The sequence below is a fragment of the Raphanus sativus genome, chromosome 4, assembly GCF_000801105.2.
Source record: "Raphanus sativus cultivar WK10039 chromosome 4, ASM80110v3, whole genome shotgun sequence".
In the NCBI taxonomy this organism is placed as follows: domain Eukaryota; kingdom Viridiplantae; phylum Streptophyta; class Magnoliopsida; order Brassicales; family Brassicaceae; genus Raphanus; species Raphanus sativus.
The window spans coordinates 49639757-49653777 of NC_079514.1; the positions used below are offsets into that span (position 1 = coordinate 49639757).

At 35.4% G+C, this 14021-nt stretch overlaps 2 protein-coding genes across 2 annotated transcripts; both read right to left on the reverse strand.

Annotated features, from left to right (window-relative positions):
- Positions 1-9062: 9062 nt before the first annotated feature.
- Positions 9063-9968, reverse strand: LOC108829417 (uncharacterized). Its single transcript, XM_018603071.2, has one exon. It carries the CDS (start codon positions 9524-9526, stop codon positions 9191-9193), a length of 336 nt encoding a protein of 111 aa, XP_018458573.1. The 5' UTR covers positions 9527-9968; the 3' UTR covers positions 9063-9190.
- Positions 9969-10103: 135 nt separating this feature from the next.
- Positions 10104-11624, reverse strand: LOC108829412 (14 kDa zinc-binding protein). Its single transcript, XM_018603067.2, has 5 exons — positions 11468-11624; positions 11021-11078; positions 10788-10877; positions 10529-10646; positions 10104-10421 (listed from the first exon to the last, which is right to left on the reverse strand). Exons 1-5 carry the CDS (start codon positions 11578-11580, stop codon positions 10354-10356), a joined length of 447 nt encoding a protein of 148 aa, XP_018458569.1. The 5' UTR covers positions 11581-11624; the 3' UTR covers positions 10104-10353.
- Positions 11625-14021: the final 2397 nt, after the last annotated feature.

Sequence of the window (14021 nt, forward strand, 5' to 3'; positions counted from 1 at the left end):
TTTTGAAGATTTTATTTAAGAAAATAAGATCAAATATTTTCGGTATATTACTAATTAACTAATTTTACGGTTAGTTTATAGAGTATAGTATATGTTTAGATGTACCAACATATATCTCTAAGAATTCTAAAAATCAGTCTAGTGATGCCATATGGCATAACTCACATATTGTAATGATTCTCAATTAATATATAAGAGACTGAAGATAATGCATATGTTTTTGGTAAGTAATTTATGAAAAAGACATTGAGTCAATTTAATTCTTTATAACATTGTCATTTCTTACAATTATAAATACAACAGACTAAAGCCATCGCTAAATAAGTCAGTTAAACAAACCTTCAGTAATAAATATTTTTTTTTAAATCATTATAGAAAAAACAAGAAAGATGAATAATCAGACCCCAAAACAACATGGTAATACACGTGCAGGAGCAGCATCAAAAACAATATGGTAACGCACATATGCAGGAGCATCAGCGAAAACAACAACAAGAACTTCCTCGTCCTTCTCCATTCGATGAGTTGTCTGCCATATTTTATCCTCCAAAGCAAGAAAACTCAAGACTTGGTGGTGATCCACGGGATCAATCTCTTAAATCCAATGTGTTAATCAGGGTCGAGTAATACCGGTTTATTAGAAGAGATTGTGAAGGAAGGAATAAAGTGAAGAAAAACATTTGATTATCTATGTAATTTGGGTGGAATTTTTCGTTTTTACCTTTTCGTTAGAAAAAATAAATGAGATGACATTTGTAATATCATGAGATTTTGATTATCTTTCATAACAATGTCATTTTAACCTTTTCATTATTGGACATTAAGATAATATCATGAGCTTTTGAATATCCATTGTAACAATTCCATCTTGAAACAATATTTAATCAAGTTTTGGTTGATTAATTAACCTTGTTGAGAATCATATATTTTGTCATGGAGGTTGGGATTCTATTACGAGGGTTCAACAGCCACGTCGAGATCCTCGATTGCTAAGTAGTTAATCAACAACAAAGACAACGAGTTCACTACATTATTTAATACACTAGAGTTCATCACCCCACACAAGCGCGGGGTTCATTTAGTTATAGTTTCTCAATTAGATATTTGATTAATAATTGTAGCTTTGTAGAGTTGTAGGTTTGTTTTATGTTATTGTTTTGTTATTTTTCTGAGTTTGAAATCTGCACACACTCTTTAGTTTTGAGCTATGTTTCTATGCAAATATACAATTCAGATTATTATTCTCTTGTTTTTTTTTTGGCAAGGCAAACCAACATCACTTTTTTAAGACATTAAAAAAACATACCCACCATTGGTTCATAATGGTAAAATAAAAGCACGTGGAGGTCGAACATAGTCATGAATATAGAAAAAAAAAAGAGACTCCGAGACATCACCCACACTGATCAGACACACAGAAAAAGGAAACAACATAAAGCAATAAACTGGTTAATTTGCTTCAACGACATCTCTCACACATCATTCAAAAGCCTATTGGTTCTCCCTACACACCTCCTCTTCCTCCTCAGGTGTAAAGTCGTTATTGATGTTGAAGGTCCTGTACGAATCTCTTCTCCTTTGATCATATCAGCCACTGTCTGGCATGTAAGGTCAAACAGATTTTAGATGTTCAAATAATTAGCAACTAGGATGAGTTTGAAGAGGATAGCCCGATGGCCTCGCTCTTGGAAGCAGCAGCCTCGACGTGCTTTTTGCAGTACTGAACACCTTACCAAAGATCTTGCTCGTGACGTTAGGAAGCAGGACTCCTTTGTCCCCATAAACTCTCCAAAAGCGGATGAGTCGAAAGTGGAGTAGGCGAGGGCGGCATTTGCGGCTGGAGCACCTGATGAAGTCATTGTCGCAACGGCGGTTGCAGTGTTAAACAAAGGAAAAGTTGAGGGAAAAAAATAGAAAGAGGCAAATGAGAACTCACCATCGACGACCTCTATATATGGGAGGGTGGAGAAGGCGTTACAGGAAGAGGAGTCGTTTCTCCGGCAGAGAACGTTTGTAGAGTTAAAGATATCAATTAAGAAAAATGATCCGCCGGAATTGGAAGCTTCCTAAGAAATCGAAGAATCTTGCAGAGAGAAGAAGGTAATCCTAGTGTTTGCCGAGCCAATAATTACAAAGCCGACCAAAGAATAAAAAAATCCAATATACTAAGCCCAACTAAAAACAGAAGAGAGAGTTAAAGAGAAAAGCCCACTTGTATGAGAAAAAAAAAAGTTCCTACAAATTTGCATACGTGGACAGCTTCAGAAGTAGATGAATTATCTCATTATAATATAGAAGATTGTCATTTTTTACATTAATAAATAAAACAGACTAAACCCTATCATTAACCAAATTGTTTAACAAACCAGTAGTAATTAATAAAGTTTAAGTAATCATTATAGCAAAAAACAAAAATAATGAATAATTAGCTAAAATAAATAACATGGTAAGGCGCATGCGCAGGAGCAGCAGCAAAAACAACAAGATCTTCTTCGTCCTTCTCCATTCAGTGAGTTATCTGAAATTTTTCATCTTCCAAAGCAAGAAACATCAAGACTTGGTGGTGGTTCCACACGAGGTCACTTTCTCAAGTCCAATGTGTTCTCAGAAGGGTCGAAGGGTCGAATAGTATCAAGGTTGGAATTCCATTATGAGAGTTAAAAAGCTACGTCGAGATCCTCGATTATTATAAACTTATTCTTGTTTTTTCACTTTTTGAGACATTTTTTCTTGAAATTAAAAGAGAGTTTTACAGTAGTCTAAAAATAAACTAGGCCAACTGACCAATAAGAAAATATCTTACGGAACAAAGTCAGCGTTAAATTTTGTTTTTGTACAACTAAATTTTCTCCAAAAACAAAACCCTTTAAAAAGAAGTAGTAATGAACTAAAACAGAACTAATACAATTTACTTAAAATGAAAGAATACCTTGCTAAAATGCAAAACCTCAAAAAAAAACATGGTGAAGCACATGTGCAGGAGAAGCAGCAAAACCAACATGGTATGGCACAGGTGCACCAGCAAAAACAACAACAATATCTTTGTCGTCCTTCTCCATTCAACAATTTGTCTCTAATTTTTCATCCTCCAAACTCTCCCAAGTCTAATATGCTCTCAGAAGGGTCGAGAGCAATACCGGTTTATTAGAAGAGATCTTAAAGGAAAGAATGAGAGTGTAGAAAAACATTTGATTATCTATGTAATTTTGGTGTAATTGTTGTTTTTACCTTTTCATTATAAACAAATAAATGAGATGATATTTTTAGTATCACAAGAATTTGATTATCTATCATAACAAATTTATTTTTATATTTTCATTATAAGAAAATAAGATGAAATTTGTAATATCATAAGCTTTTGATTATTTATCGTAACAATTCAATCTTGAAAAAAATATTAAATCTAGTTTCGATTGATTAGTTAACCTAGTTGAGAATCTTGTATATTTTGTCGTCGAGGTTGGAATTCCGCTATGAGGGTTAAAATGCCACGTTGAGACCCTTGATTATTATAAAGTGTTTCCTTGTTATACACTAATTAAATTTCAAAAACATGCCAAACACTGTTATACTTAATACGACCAAATAATAGTTTTTCAGTGACACCTGTTTCATTTTCTTAGTCAATATTTATGTAGAGCAATTAAATTTAAATACACAACTATAACATATTTAAATATTAGTTTTTTATTTTTAAAAACCTTAAATTAGTATCCCCACGGATGGGGTTGCTCTAAGAGCATCATTAACCCTAAATTGCTTAAGTTGGGGTGTTTAAAAAAAAACTCAAGGTGATGCTTGTTCTTCTTCTTCTACAATGCAAACAACATCAATTTTAGTGTTTAATTAAGCACTTGTGATTCTTCTTCCTCTTCTCTTTCTTCTTTTTTATAAATAAAAAATGGTTAAGCACCCTCTAAACATCTTGGGTTAATGATGCTCTAAAGCGTTTGAAATGATACACGTGTCAAAAGCATTTAACCAACAGATTACTGTTAGAGATAAGAGTTAGGTTTCATCACTTAAGTGAGTGAGACTGCTCTTTCTCAGGTGTGGTAAATAGTTTCAGGTTCCAAGTTGTACATGGTTTGCTCTCTCTCTCTCTCTCTGATTGAAAAATATTTTTTTAGCTTTAATTTAGATAAGAATGAAACTGTTAAGGAAAATTTCCTTTCGTTCTTTATACAACCGTCTCAAGAATATTATTTGGAAAAGAAAACACTATTCAGATGATAATGTAATAAAAACTAACATAAACTCAATTTTAACAGGTTTATAAACTCAATTGTAACAGGTTCATAAACTCAATTGGAACAGGTTCATAAACTCAATTTTAAATCAATTTTAACAAAGAAAATCATATCCATTCACACGTATTTGGCATCCTATAAATAACAAAGTCACTAACCATTGAGATTAATCAAAGCTTTCATTGATAAAAGTGAAAACAGTATAAGTTGCTAGTCTAAACCACTCTCCGTGAAGATGACTCCTCAGAGAAACAAGCGCAGAGAAACGCAATAACCCTGTCCACAACACGACCCCAACATGCAGCCCTCTTCTTCTTCTTCGGCCTCTTCGTCTTTAGCGTATCCACCGGGTTATAGGTTTGTACCTACCGATGCAGAACTCATATATTATTACTTGAAACCCTTCTCACAAGACAACAACAAATCATGCCCCAATTTTCCCATTCATCACGCCAACATCTACAAGTCGAATCCACAACAACTTACAGGTATGTCTCAGTCAGTGCTGGTACACTTCTTTTAGACGCCCTATATAAAATATATTCTTCTATATAATTCTACATAATATCAATACTAACCGGAGTAATAGCAAACCCTTCAGTGCTTGGTTTGACTCTTGGTAAGAACTTAATTGCTATTGTCAAGCTAGAAGAACATAAAAGGTCCACAATATTATTGAGAATATAGTTAATCAATATATTCTTTGATAAAAAGTGCATAAATTGTCATAATAACTCTTCAAATATAACTTTATAAACTGTTTGTTAAGATATAAATAAAATTTTATATGAAAAGTTTAATTAAAAAAACTGTATATTTGATGTTCTAATCACTAGTTGAACTATCTCTTTATTTACAAAATATAGTTGCTTTAATTTGTTTCATTAATGTGTGAATCAATCTTTCTTTTGATTTGAAACAGAGGAATACAAGAAGGGTAATCTTACGGAATGGTTCTTTATATCCGAGAGGACAAAGATTAAAAGAAACGGCACGAAACAAAAACGTGGTGATCATAATGGAGGATACTGGCATGCAAAAGCAGCTACCAAGAAGATTAAAGCTAAAAAACAAGGCATAGTTGGCTACAAAACAACACTGAATTACTACGTCGGGAAACAACCAAACGGAGTAAGGACGAACTGGTTAATGAAAGAATACTGGCTTGAGTCTTCTGACCATAACAATACGGTATGTATGGTTTCTTGTCTCTCAAGTTATTCAGATTGTGATAGTTTTATATTTTCTTAACCTTGTTTTTTTTTTTTTTGGTATGTGTATGAAGGTGGATTATGCTATATGTAAGATTTATCTGAAACCAACGGCAAAAAAGGACATGGAAGAAGAAGACGTTGAGGATTTAGAAGAGGAGTTTGTCCAGCCAAGTAATGTTGAGAATCAGCAACCGCAACCGCAGTTTAGGCAACCCGAACTGGATTCACATCAACCGCAACGTCATGATATTGCATATCAAGAACCGCTCCAACCACAGCCTCTTAATACTATCTACCATCATCAATCTCATAATACTGAGTCAGAGTTTGAAGAACTGCACCAACCACAGCCTCTTAATACTATCCATCATCATCAACCGCAACGTCATGGTAGTGCCTATCAAGAACTGCCCCAACCACATCCTCTTGATACTATCCATCACCATCAACCGCAACGTCATGGTATTGCGTATCAAGAACCTCACCAACCACAGCCTCTTGTTACTACAGATCATCATCAATCACAACGTCATGGTATCGCGTATCAAGAACCGCACCAACCACAGCCTCTTGTTACTACAGATCATCATCAACCGCAACTTCATAATATTGCCTATCAAGAGCCGAACCAGTCACAGTCACTTGATATTATCGTTCAACATCAATCGCACCAGGTGCAGTATTGGCAAGCAACACTTGGGTCAGATCAAAAACAGCCTCATGATAGAGTACAGGATCAGCTCCAACAGTTTTTGCCAGCCCCTTTGGATTCACATGCACCGCATCGTCACGATATTCAGTACCGACAACCGCAGCCTCTTGATGCTATTGAGTATCAATACCTGTATCAATCAGGTCCATTAACAACGTATGGAAATATGATTGAGTCTTCTACTCTAGACAAGTCAAATGGTGATATCAAGAAGGTATGTATGTTTAAATAGGGTTTGCAAAGTTATCAAGATTGTGGAGTCCTAGACTAATTAAAACTCTTGTGTTTATAATGTGTAATAGGTGGATCATGATGCTCTCAAGAGTCATTTGACGCCAAGGGGAATAAAGAGAGAAGCAGAGGAAGAAGAGGATGAGAAGCGGAAGAGGAAGAAGAAAGAAGGAGGCGTTGAAGCATCAAAAGAGGAGCTTGAGCAGCCGATCAACTCTCATCAGAACTCAGACGAAGATGATTCTTTTTATACTGGCTTCGTTGATACACACCTACTAGATATAGACATAGAGTCGTCCATCGATCGCTGTCGTTTGAAGAAATCTTCAGACAAGGACTGAAGAACATTACACACTCATCTCATCTGTCTATGGAGATCTGCTCAGTTCTTTCTATTTTTGTTAACTCTTTATCAAGCTAACAATGGTTTTATTTATGGGTTTTGTTATCAGTTGATCTGTGTTTCCTTCGTCACACTGTTCTCCAGAACCAAGAGATATGATATGTACTCTTCCCATCTTCATTGCTTTTCTAAACTTGATTTTACACTAACTACACTAGTGACACGTGAGAAAAACTTTAGCTTTGACTGTCATTAATTCAGCAGCAAAACATATAGTGAAAACTTTAGTCACACAATAAATGTACCGGTTAACCAAATACCGAAAACTAAATGTACCGGTTCACTCCTTCTTACCGAGTATCGGTAACCGGGTTCATAATGCTCAAGAATCCTTTTAACAACCGTCGCCGAATAGTGAAAACCGGAATCATATCCATTACGGTTTACAAGAACCGGATCTATTTGAAAAGAAAGGACTGAAACTTCTTTACAAAACGAGCAAAGTTTGGTATCACTCGCCCACGTCACTAGCTCCTCCTTCTTTTTACAGTAAGCTTTCCTGATTCCCTTCTGAAAATGCAGACAAAGGAGACACTTTGGGGTTAAGACTGGTCTTGTTTCTTCGCACTTCCTTCTACCTCGAGTCTCTTTGAAATGTCTGATTTGGTTTTAAATCAAACGACTAGAGAGTCAAGCAATTTAAATCTGATTCTTTCGTTGTCTAGCGTTTAGACCCTTTACTTTCAGTGTAGCTGATTAGATAAATTTCAGATTTTTCTTCACTTTTATGTTTTAAAGTTTGCTTTTTTCAGTATTTGGTTTCTGGAGCTGCTGAAGAAGATGCAGAGTGAGGACTTTTATCTATCTGAAGTAGAGAAGTCGCGTGCCATGGCAGAGATGAATGAACGAATGAATAAGGTGCTTTACTCTTTAGTCTTTTCTAGTATTTTTAATTCAAAAATGCTCTTTTTATTTCCATCTTGGTGAATGTCTGCTTGTCTGAACGAACGTTGTGTAGCTTTGTGGTCTCTTCTTAAATTCACTGGTCTAATTTGATTGATATTTGGTTTTATATTGTTCTGTTTTTTTTTTTGCGGTGTGTAGAAGCGAAAGATTGAGGAAGTTCTGTACCCTGCTGAGATTGTTGAACAGCTGAAGAACAAAGATGTTCAGATCAAAGCGTTGGAAAATGAAAATGCTAGGATGTTGGCTGAATTGGCCGAAGGCCGAAGGTTAATGGCTGAAAGGCAAAGGTTGTTGGCTGAGATGGAACAAAAGTACGGCAATGACTTTCTCTAAATTTAGCATTTTAATGAAAACTCTAATGTATTGGCTACTTTATTTATGAATTTAGTTGTATTTTATAAATATTTTAAATTTAGCTTCTCAAATTTGTCAAAAAAAATTAAAATTTCGGCGAAATAACGATGGAGAATTTCTTGACGAAAATCATTTGTTGGTAAATTCCTGACAGTAATTATCGACATTATGTGGATCACTATTATTGGGAATTTTTACGACGAGTCTGACCCGACGAACATAATTCTGATCAGACGATCATATGTTTGTCGAAATTTAATCTCATGATGATTTTGGCGGCTAAAAAAAAAAAAAAAAAAAAAAAAAAAAAAAAAAAAATGATTTTGGCGGCTATCTATATGAAGCTAAAATGTTATATCAGTACTTTAAAAAAGGTGTCAACTCTTTTCTTAATATTGTAAACGCAAAACTAACTATATGAAGCTAAAATGTTATCAGTACTTAAAAGAGTTTGCTTACGTACACGTCCTGTTTGGTTTTGTATTGTTCTCTGTTTTTGTGGTGGGTAGAAGCGGAAAATTCAGGTAGCACTGCTGAAGCAGCACCAGTTTTCCCGCCTAGGGTGATTCGTAAGTTTAGACAGAAGAAATCAATTATAAACGAGACATCTCAGAGCAAACCTGGACTCTCCACTGATGTCCTTGCATCGGTTAGTACTTTCATTCATCTTATTTCTTGAAATTACAACATGTCTTTATTTTGAATGGTTTGTATATCTGTTATCCTCATTCAGGTATTCGGCGGTTCTTAAAGATTAAGAGGAGACATGTGAAGATACTGGGATTTGATCTTAGCTAGATGATAAATGTATGAATAGGAAATGTACTATTAGTTTCTACATGTAAACAAATCTTGATAGTTTTTTTTTTTGGTGCAAATGTTAAAAAATCTTGATAGTTTTGTTTCTTTCTCTTTAGCAATCTTGTTCTACTTATCTTATTTATTGATCAAACCAAATCAACCAAGCAAAAAGAAAAAGCAGCAGCATTTAACATACACATAGATGCCCAAACACATGAGTTACAATGTGTATCACATGTATAAAAAAATACCACGCCATTTTGGTTTTTGTGAATAACAAAAAAACTGGAACAATCATGATGTGAACAACACAAAAAGACTAGTAGTCACTGAGACGACTAGAAGGAAGCAAGGGCTTTGGTAGATGAAGTTGCGTAGCAGCTGTTGCACCTTGGCTTGTGGCAGATGTACGGTGAAGCCTGCAACGGAAGGATCCTTCGTGCTTTGTTGGAGCACAGATGCATGTCTTCCCCAATGTGTTGCTGTTACCGAGCAGACCAAGCGAGTCCGTGGACCAAGACTTCCTCATTGACAATCCTGCCTTGCTTTTGTTGTCGTCTTCTTCATTCAGCACACGGCTAAACGGATTCTTGGTCTTCAATGACTCTCTGCTGCTGCTGCCCGTCAAACTCTTCATCGGTTTCGCCTCCTCCATGATTCAGATCTTTAACCTGAAAAAGGTATCAAAGATGAGAGATGATTTTTTTTAGATGACTTGATCAGATGGAAAGAAACATTTCTTTACCATATAAAAAGAGCAAAGACGTGACTACCAAGTTCTTATATAATAATTATTATGTGTAGATGTTCATGAACACGTAGTGGAATGTTTACAAGGTCAATTCATGCGTGTTTGGTATTCCTCAAAGATGGCTCTCTGGTTTTTCATATATTGACAATTTACAAAACCATAATAACACAACCACAGACGAAATTTTCTAAGATAAAAAGTATATGTAGCATAGAAGAATATTTGAAAAAAAAAAAGAATATTTGAAGAAAGACAAGTATTTATATAAAAGAATTGGAAGATTTATTTTATTAAAAACACTCAACTTTTTTTACCAAATATCGAAAGAGAACTTTTAGACTTGGTTCACAACTCTCACCAAATTTAGGTATTTATATTTATAGAACAAAGACTTACGAATATTACAAGGCATATTCTTTAGTTGTTTTTCTAAAAATAATTATTATACCAAGTTTCTTACACAGAATTATTATACCAAAAATTCTCTAATATTGACTCATTTATTCAAAGCTTTTTTACCACTGAAATGTTTTAACAAAGTCAACAATAAAAAAGGGGCTCCACAAAAGAGAACAGTCAAATATTCTCTTCATACCATAGACCATGGTTCATCACAATCATAAAGTTATGTCCTAAGCTTTTTATTCATAAAGACAGAAGAAGACAATAGCAAACTCAGGGTAGTGTTCCTTTTATAACCAGGACATCAATCACTAGTAGATGAGATCTCTTTAGCCAGGAGGCCAGTTCATTTGGCGACCTCCAATGAGATGAACATGAATGTGATACACCGATTGACCTGCAACCCCAGAAGAAGGTGATTAGCATCAATATTGATGTCCCTTGGTTTTATCTGAATATATTGCTAATGTAAGTAGCTATATATATATATTAAATAATACATACAGCCTTGAGGACCATCATTGATCACAATTCTGAAACCTTCAGCTAGTCCTTCTTGTTTGGCTACAAGCTTGGCAGTATAGAGAAGGCGGCCCAAGATGTCGATGTGCCTCTCCTCAGCCTGCAAGTAGCATTGCAATACGTTATTAGCTTGTGTTTATTAATGAGATCAAAGTTCATCAATTCTCATGCTTTTAGCTTTAAATCTGTCTGGATTGGTTTGAGTGGTTCAACTTTGGAGAGGTGCAAGTGAATCAGGTACCTTAGAGAGGCCAGTTAAGCCATCCCTCACTTTTGGAATGAGGAGGATGTGAACAGGACCCTGTGGAGTGATGTCCCTAAAAGCCAAGACCTGCATTATCATGCAAAATGGTTTTAGGAAAACAAGCCAGGATCAGTGCTAATGAAGTATGTACAGCTACTGAATCTGTTCAGATATTAATTGAATCCATGGCAAACAAAGTATATACAGAAAAAGAGTATATTAAAAGGAACCTTGTCATCCTCATAAACAACGGTGGATGGAATTTCTTTACTGATGATCTTGTCAAATCTGCATGTTCCAACAACATTAACAAACAAAAATAAATGTTTACATCAAATCAGCACAACAAAAGACAGTTCAAATCAAGTCTTCCAAGAAAGATGATGAAAAGCAGAGAGAATCTCTCTATCTCCGTGACTTGTGCAAAACAGTTTTACTCTCTCAACAATGCACAAAACGACAACTACTCTACTCCATCATTTACATCAGCTAATAGAAAGTGTCCGGTCGGAAATAACTAACTTTCACAAACTACAATACACTCAAAGATTCAATTTTTTTTCTCTATCGTTATTAGATTGCATCCCAAACAATCTCAGTTTCAATCTACGATCCACGACTAAGTCTAAGATACGCGTAATCAAAACAAATCGACCAGAGGAAGAAGAAGGGTTTACATGGTGGGACAATCATCGGAAGGAGTGGCGGCTAAAGCAGCCTCTTTCTCTGAAGTCATGACGGGCGATAAGTGAGAAGAGAGAATCGCTACTCGGTTTTGGTGTTGGTTCATGTGAACCCTAAATTTTCTTTATACCATATAGGTCCCTCCTCGACTGTGCAAACCACTTCATCACGACGATCTGTTTCTTCTATCCAATGATATCTCGCCACGTCATAGAGGCTTTTTGTCTGAATCTCATTTTTGATCGTGTGCAACTGTGCTTAGTGGGTTCCCGAAGCCCACCAGACATGGATAATTGAATATCAGATGTTACAACCGATGGTCCAATTTGATCCTGGTTGGCACAGTATTTCGGGACCTATGAGGTCATGTGCCCATGTTTGATTATAATTTTGACTGGCCTATGCCCGGGACCAGCCCTACAGACGTATGAGTCAACTTTTCTCGTATCCCTATTTTCCTATGGATTCCTTCGATTTTTATACCCCTTTTTCATAATTTTATTTTTGATCAAAATATAAAATCCCTAATCAAATCTTCCTTCTCTTCAAAACTAAATCCTAACCCCCATGGATTAGTGAACCCATGGACACGTATTTTAATTTCTATATCTTTCAAATTTGGAAAAAATATATTTTCAAATCGTTTTTAATTATTATTTTGATGTTTTCGTGAAAATATGAAAAAACAGTTTTTTTTTTTTTNAAATATTTTTATCAAATTCTATAAATCAAATAAAAAATATTCACGTTTTCGATTTAATTTTATGATTTTTCGTTAGACATATAAAATTAAAAGAAGAAAACTGTCTAATAGAAATTGAAGAATGAGATATAGGGACATGAGAGAAATTGCCTCGTCTGTGCCCCGTTTGATTATAATTTCGTTTAACGAATTAATACTAATTTATGTAATTTCTCCTAATTTTACCTCTTCACGTTAAAAATTGAGGTGCCCCATCTACATATGCCGCCCCTGGTGGCAAACAAGAAAGAGTCTAATTTTAATAGTAACGCGGCCATAGTCCTTGCTCGAATCGCTTTTGATTGGAATGTAACCAACACTAACCGAAATGTGAAATCTTTTCTGGTAAAATGATATTCTTCACTCTGGAAATCATTGTGGTTTAAATGACAGGCTTGCTTAAATCTGCAGGTTACACTAATTGGACCAGATGATTAACACAATTGGTGAACTAGACATTGTCATTAACCAATGTTGTTCTCTGTGTTGTTTGTTTTTTCATTTCACACAGTGGTTCAAACAAGGAAGGTGCAAGTTTTGCTTCTCACTGATCATCCAATGTTGCTGCATAGAGTTTTATTATAGGCAGCTGATTTTTCATCTTTTCCTTCTTTTGCCAGATCATCTGAGTATGTAACTGTTTTAGTTTGTCTTACGTAACCGATTTTGGTTTGTGTCCGGTTAGTAATGGGTTAAGAATAAAAGATAATCTAATACAGAATCTAGAGTCAAGGCTGTCTTGTCTGCATGAGACTATCATATCTATGTTTTCTTTGACTGTTTTCTATTTTACAGAATTAGCAATCAGTTATTATTATGGTTCATCAAAACAACATGCATCGTGAAGAAGATATTGTTTTCCAACGAAGACCAAAAAAAAAAAAAANGTTTTCATTGCTTTTATTGAATGTTCTTTGTGATATGATTTTCCACCTTATCTGGACTCTTCTTGTTTTTCTTTCAAACTTCATAGTTGTGTCCTTTCAATCTCTTGCCTCCAGGGTGAAGCTATTCTGAATCTACAGACACGAGTCATATACCTAGATTGAGCACAAATTGTCGTGAGAAAAGAAAGAGAGGTTTTTTATTATCGTTTGGTTTGATGAAGTTTTGATTCATGGAGTTAATATTGAGCCAATGATAATCAAATCTTGGTTTGATTGCGTAAAGAGCGGATGAGGAAATCGTTGTACTAGAACTCCTTGCTTTTTTTATATATTAATTCAACCTTAAATTGAGAATACAAGATCCGGTTACAAGTTTGCTTTGAACCAAAATTTCCAAATTCAATATATTACAAAACTAGTTTCGTCCGCCCACTAAACCAACATAATCCGCTAGTCCGTTATTCGAAATTTTTCAGAATCGGTTGCTGTTCTCAACCATTGATGATGATCACGAGAAGATAAAGTTCTCATTTTTGCCTCGGTTGCCGGGCGGGTTGCCTCGAGGATAGCTGACTTCCGATGATTTCCACCAAACTTGTAATTTTCACCGTCTGTGAAGCACTTGACGAATGAAAGAGAGAGAGTTCCAAACATTTCACATGTGTGACGACACGACCCCAAGAACTCAGACTATACACTCCCATAGTCAGGCTTGCAAACGCCACCACATTTCGCCTAGAATAGCATCTGGACCTGCATATGAACACATCCAACTCACACTGCCATAGAAATACAAATGAACCCTTATGACACTGGGATGTGCTTATTGGCCAAGCGTAAACACCAAAGGCCAAGAGTGCACTCTTGAAACCGTATCGACACTTTCTCCAATCGAGAACCGATAGCAGAACCTATGAT

Bases quoted from the DNA above. Each gene is read 5' to 3' on its own strand.
- LOC108829417 (XM_018603071.2), bottom strand. From the start codon at position 9,526: ATGGAGGAGGCGAAACCGATGAAGAGTTTGACGGGCAGCAGCAGCAGA.
- LOC108829412 (XM_018603067.2), bottom strand. From the start codon at position 11,580: ATGAACCAACACCAAAACCGAGTAGCGATTCTCTCTTCTCACTTATCG. The intron at 10,878-11,020 runs GTTCCTTTTAAT...ATGATAATGCAG, and splicing joins TTGTTTATGAGGATGACAAG to GTCTTGGCTTTTAGGGACAT. The intron at 10,647-10,787 runs GTACCTGATTCA...TGCTACTTGCAG, and splicing joins GCTTAACTGGCCTCTCTAAG to GCTGAGGAGAGGCACATCGA.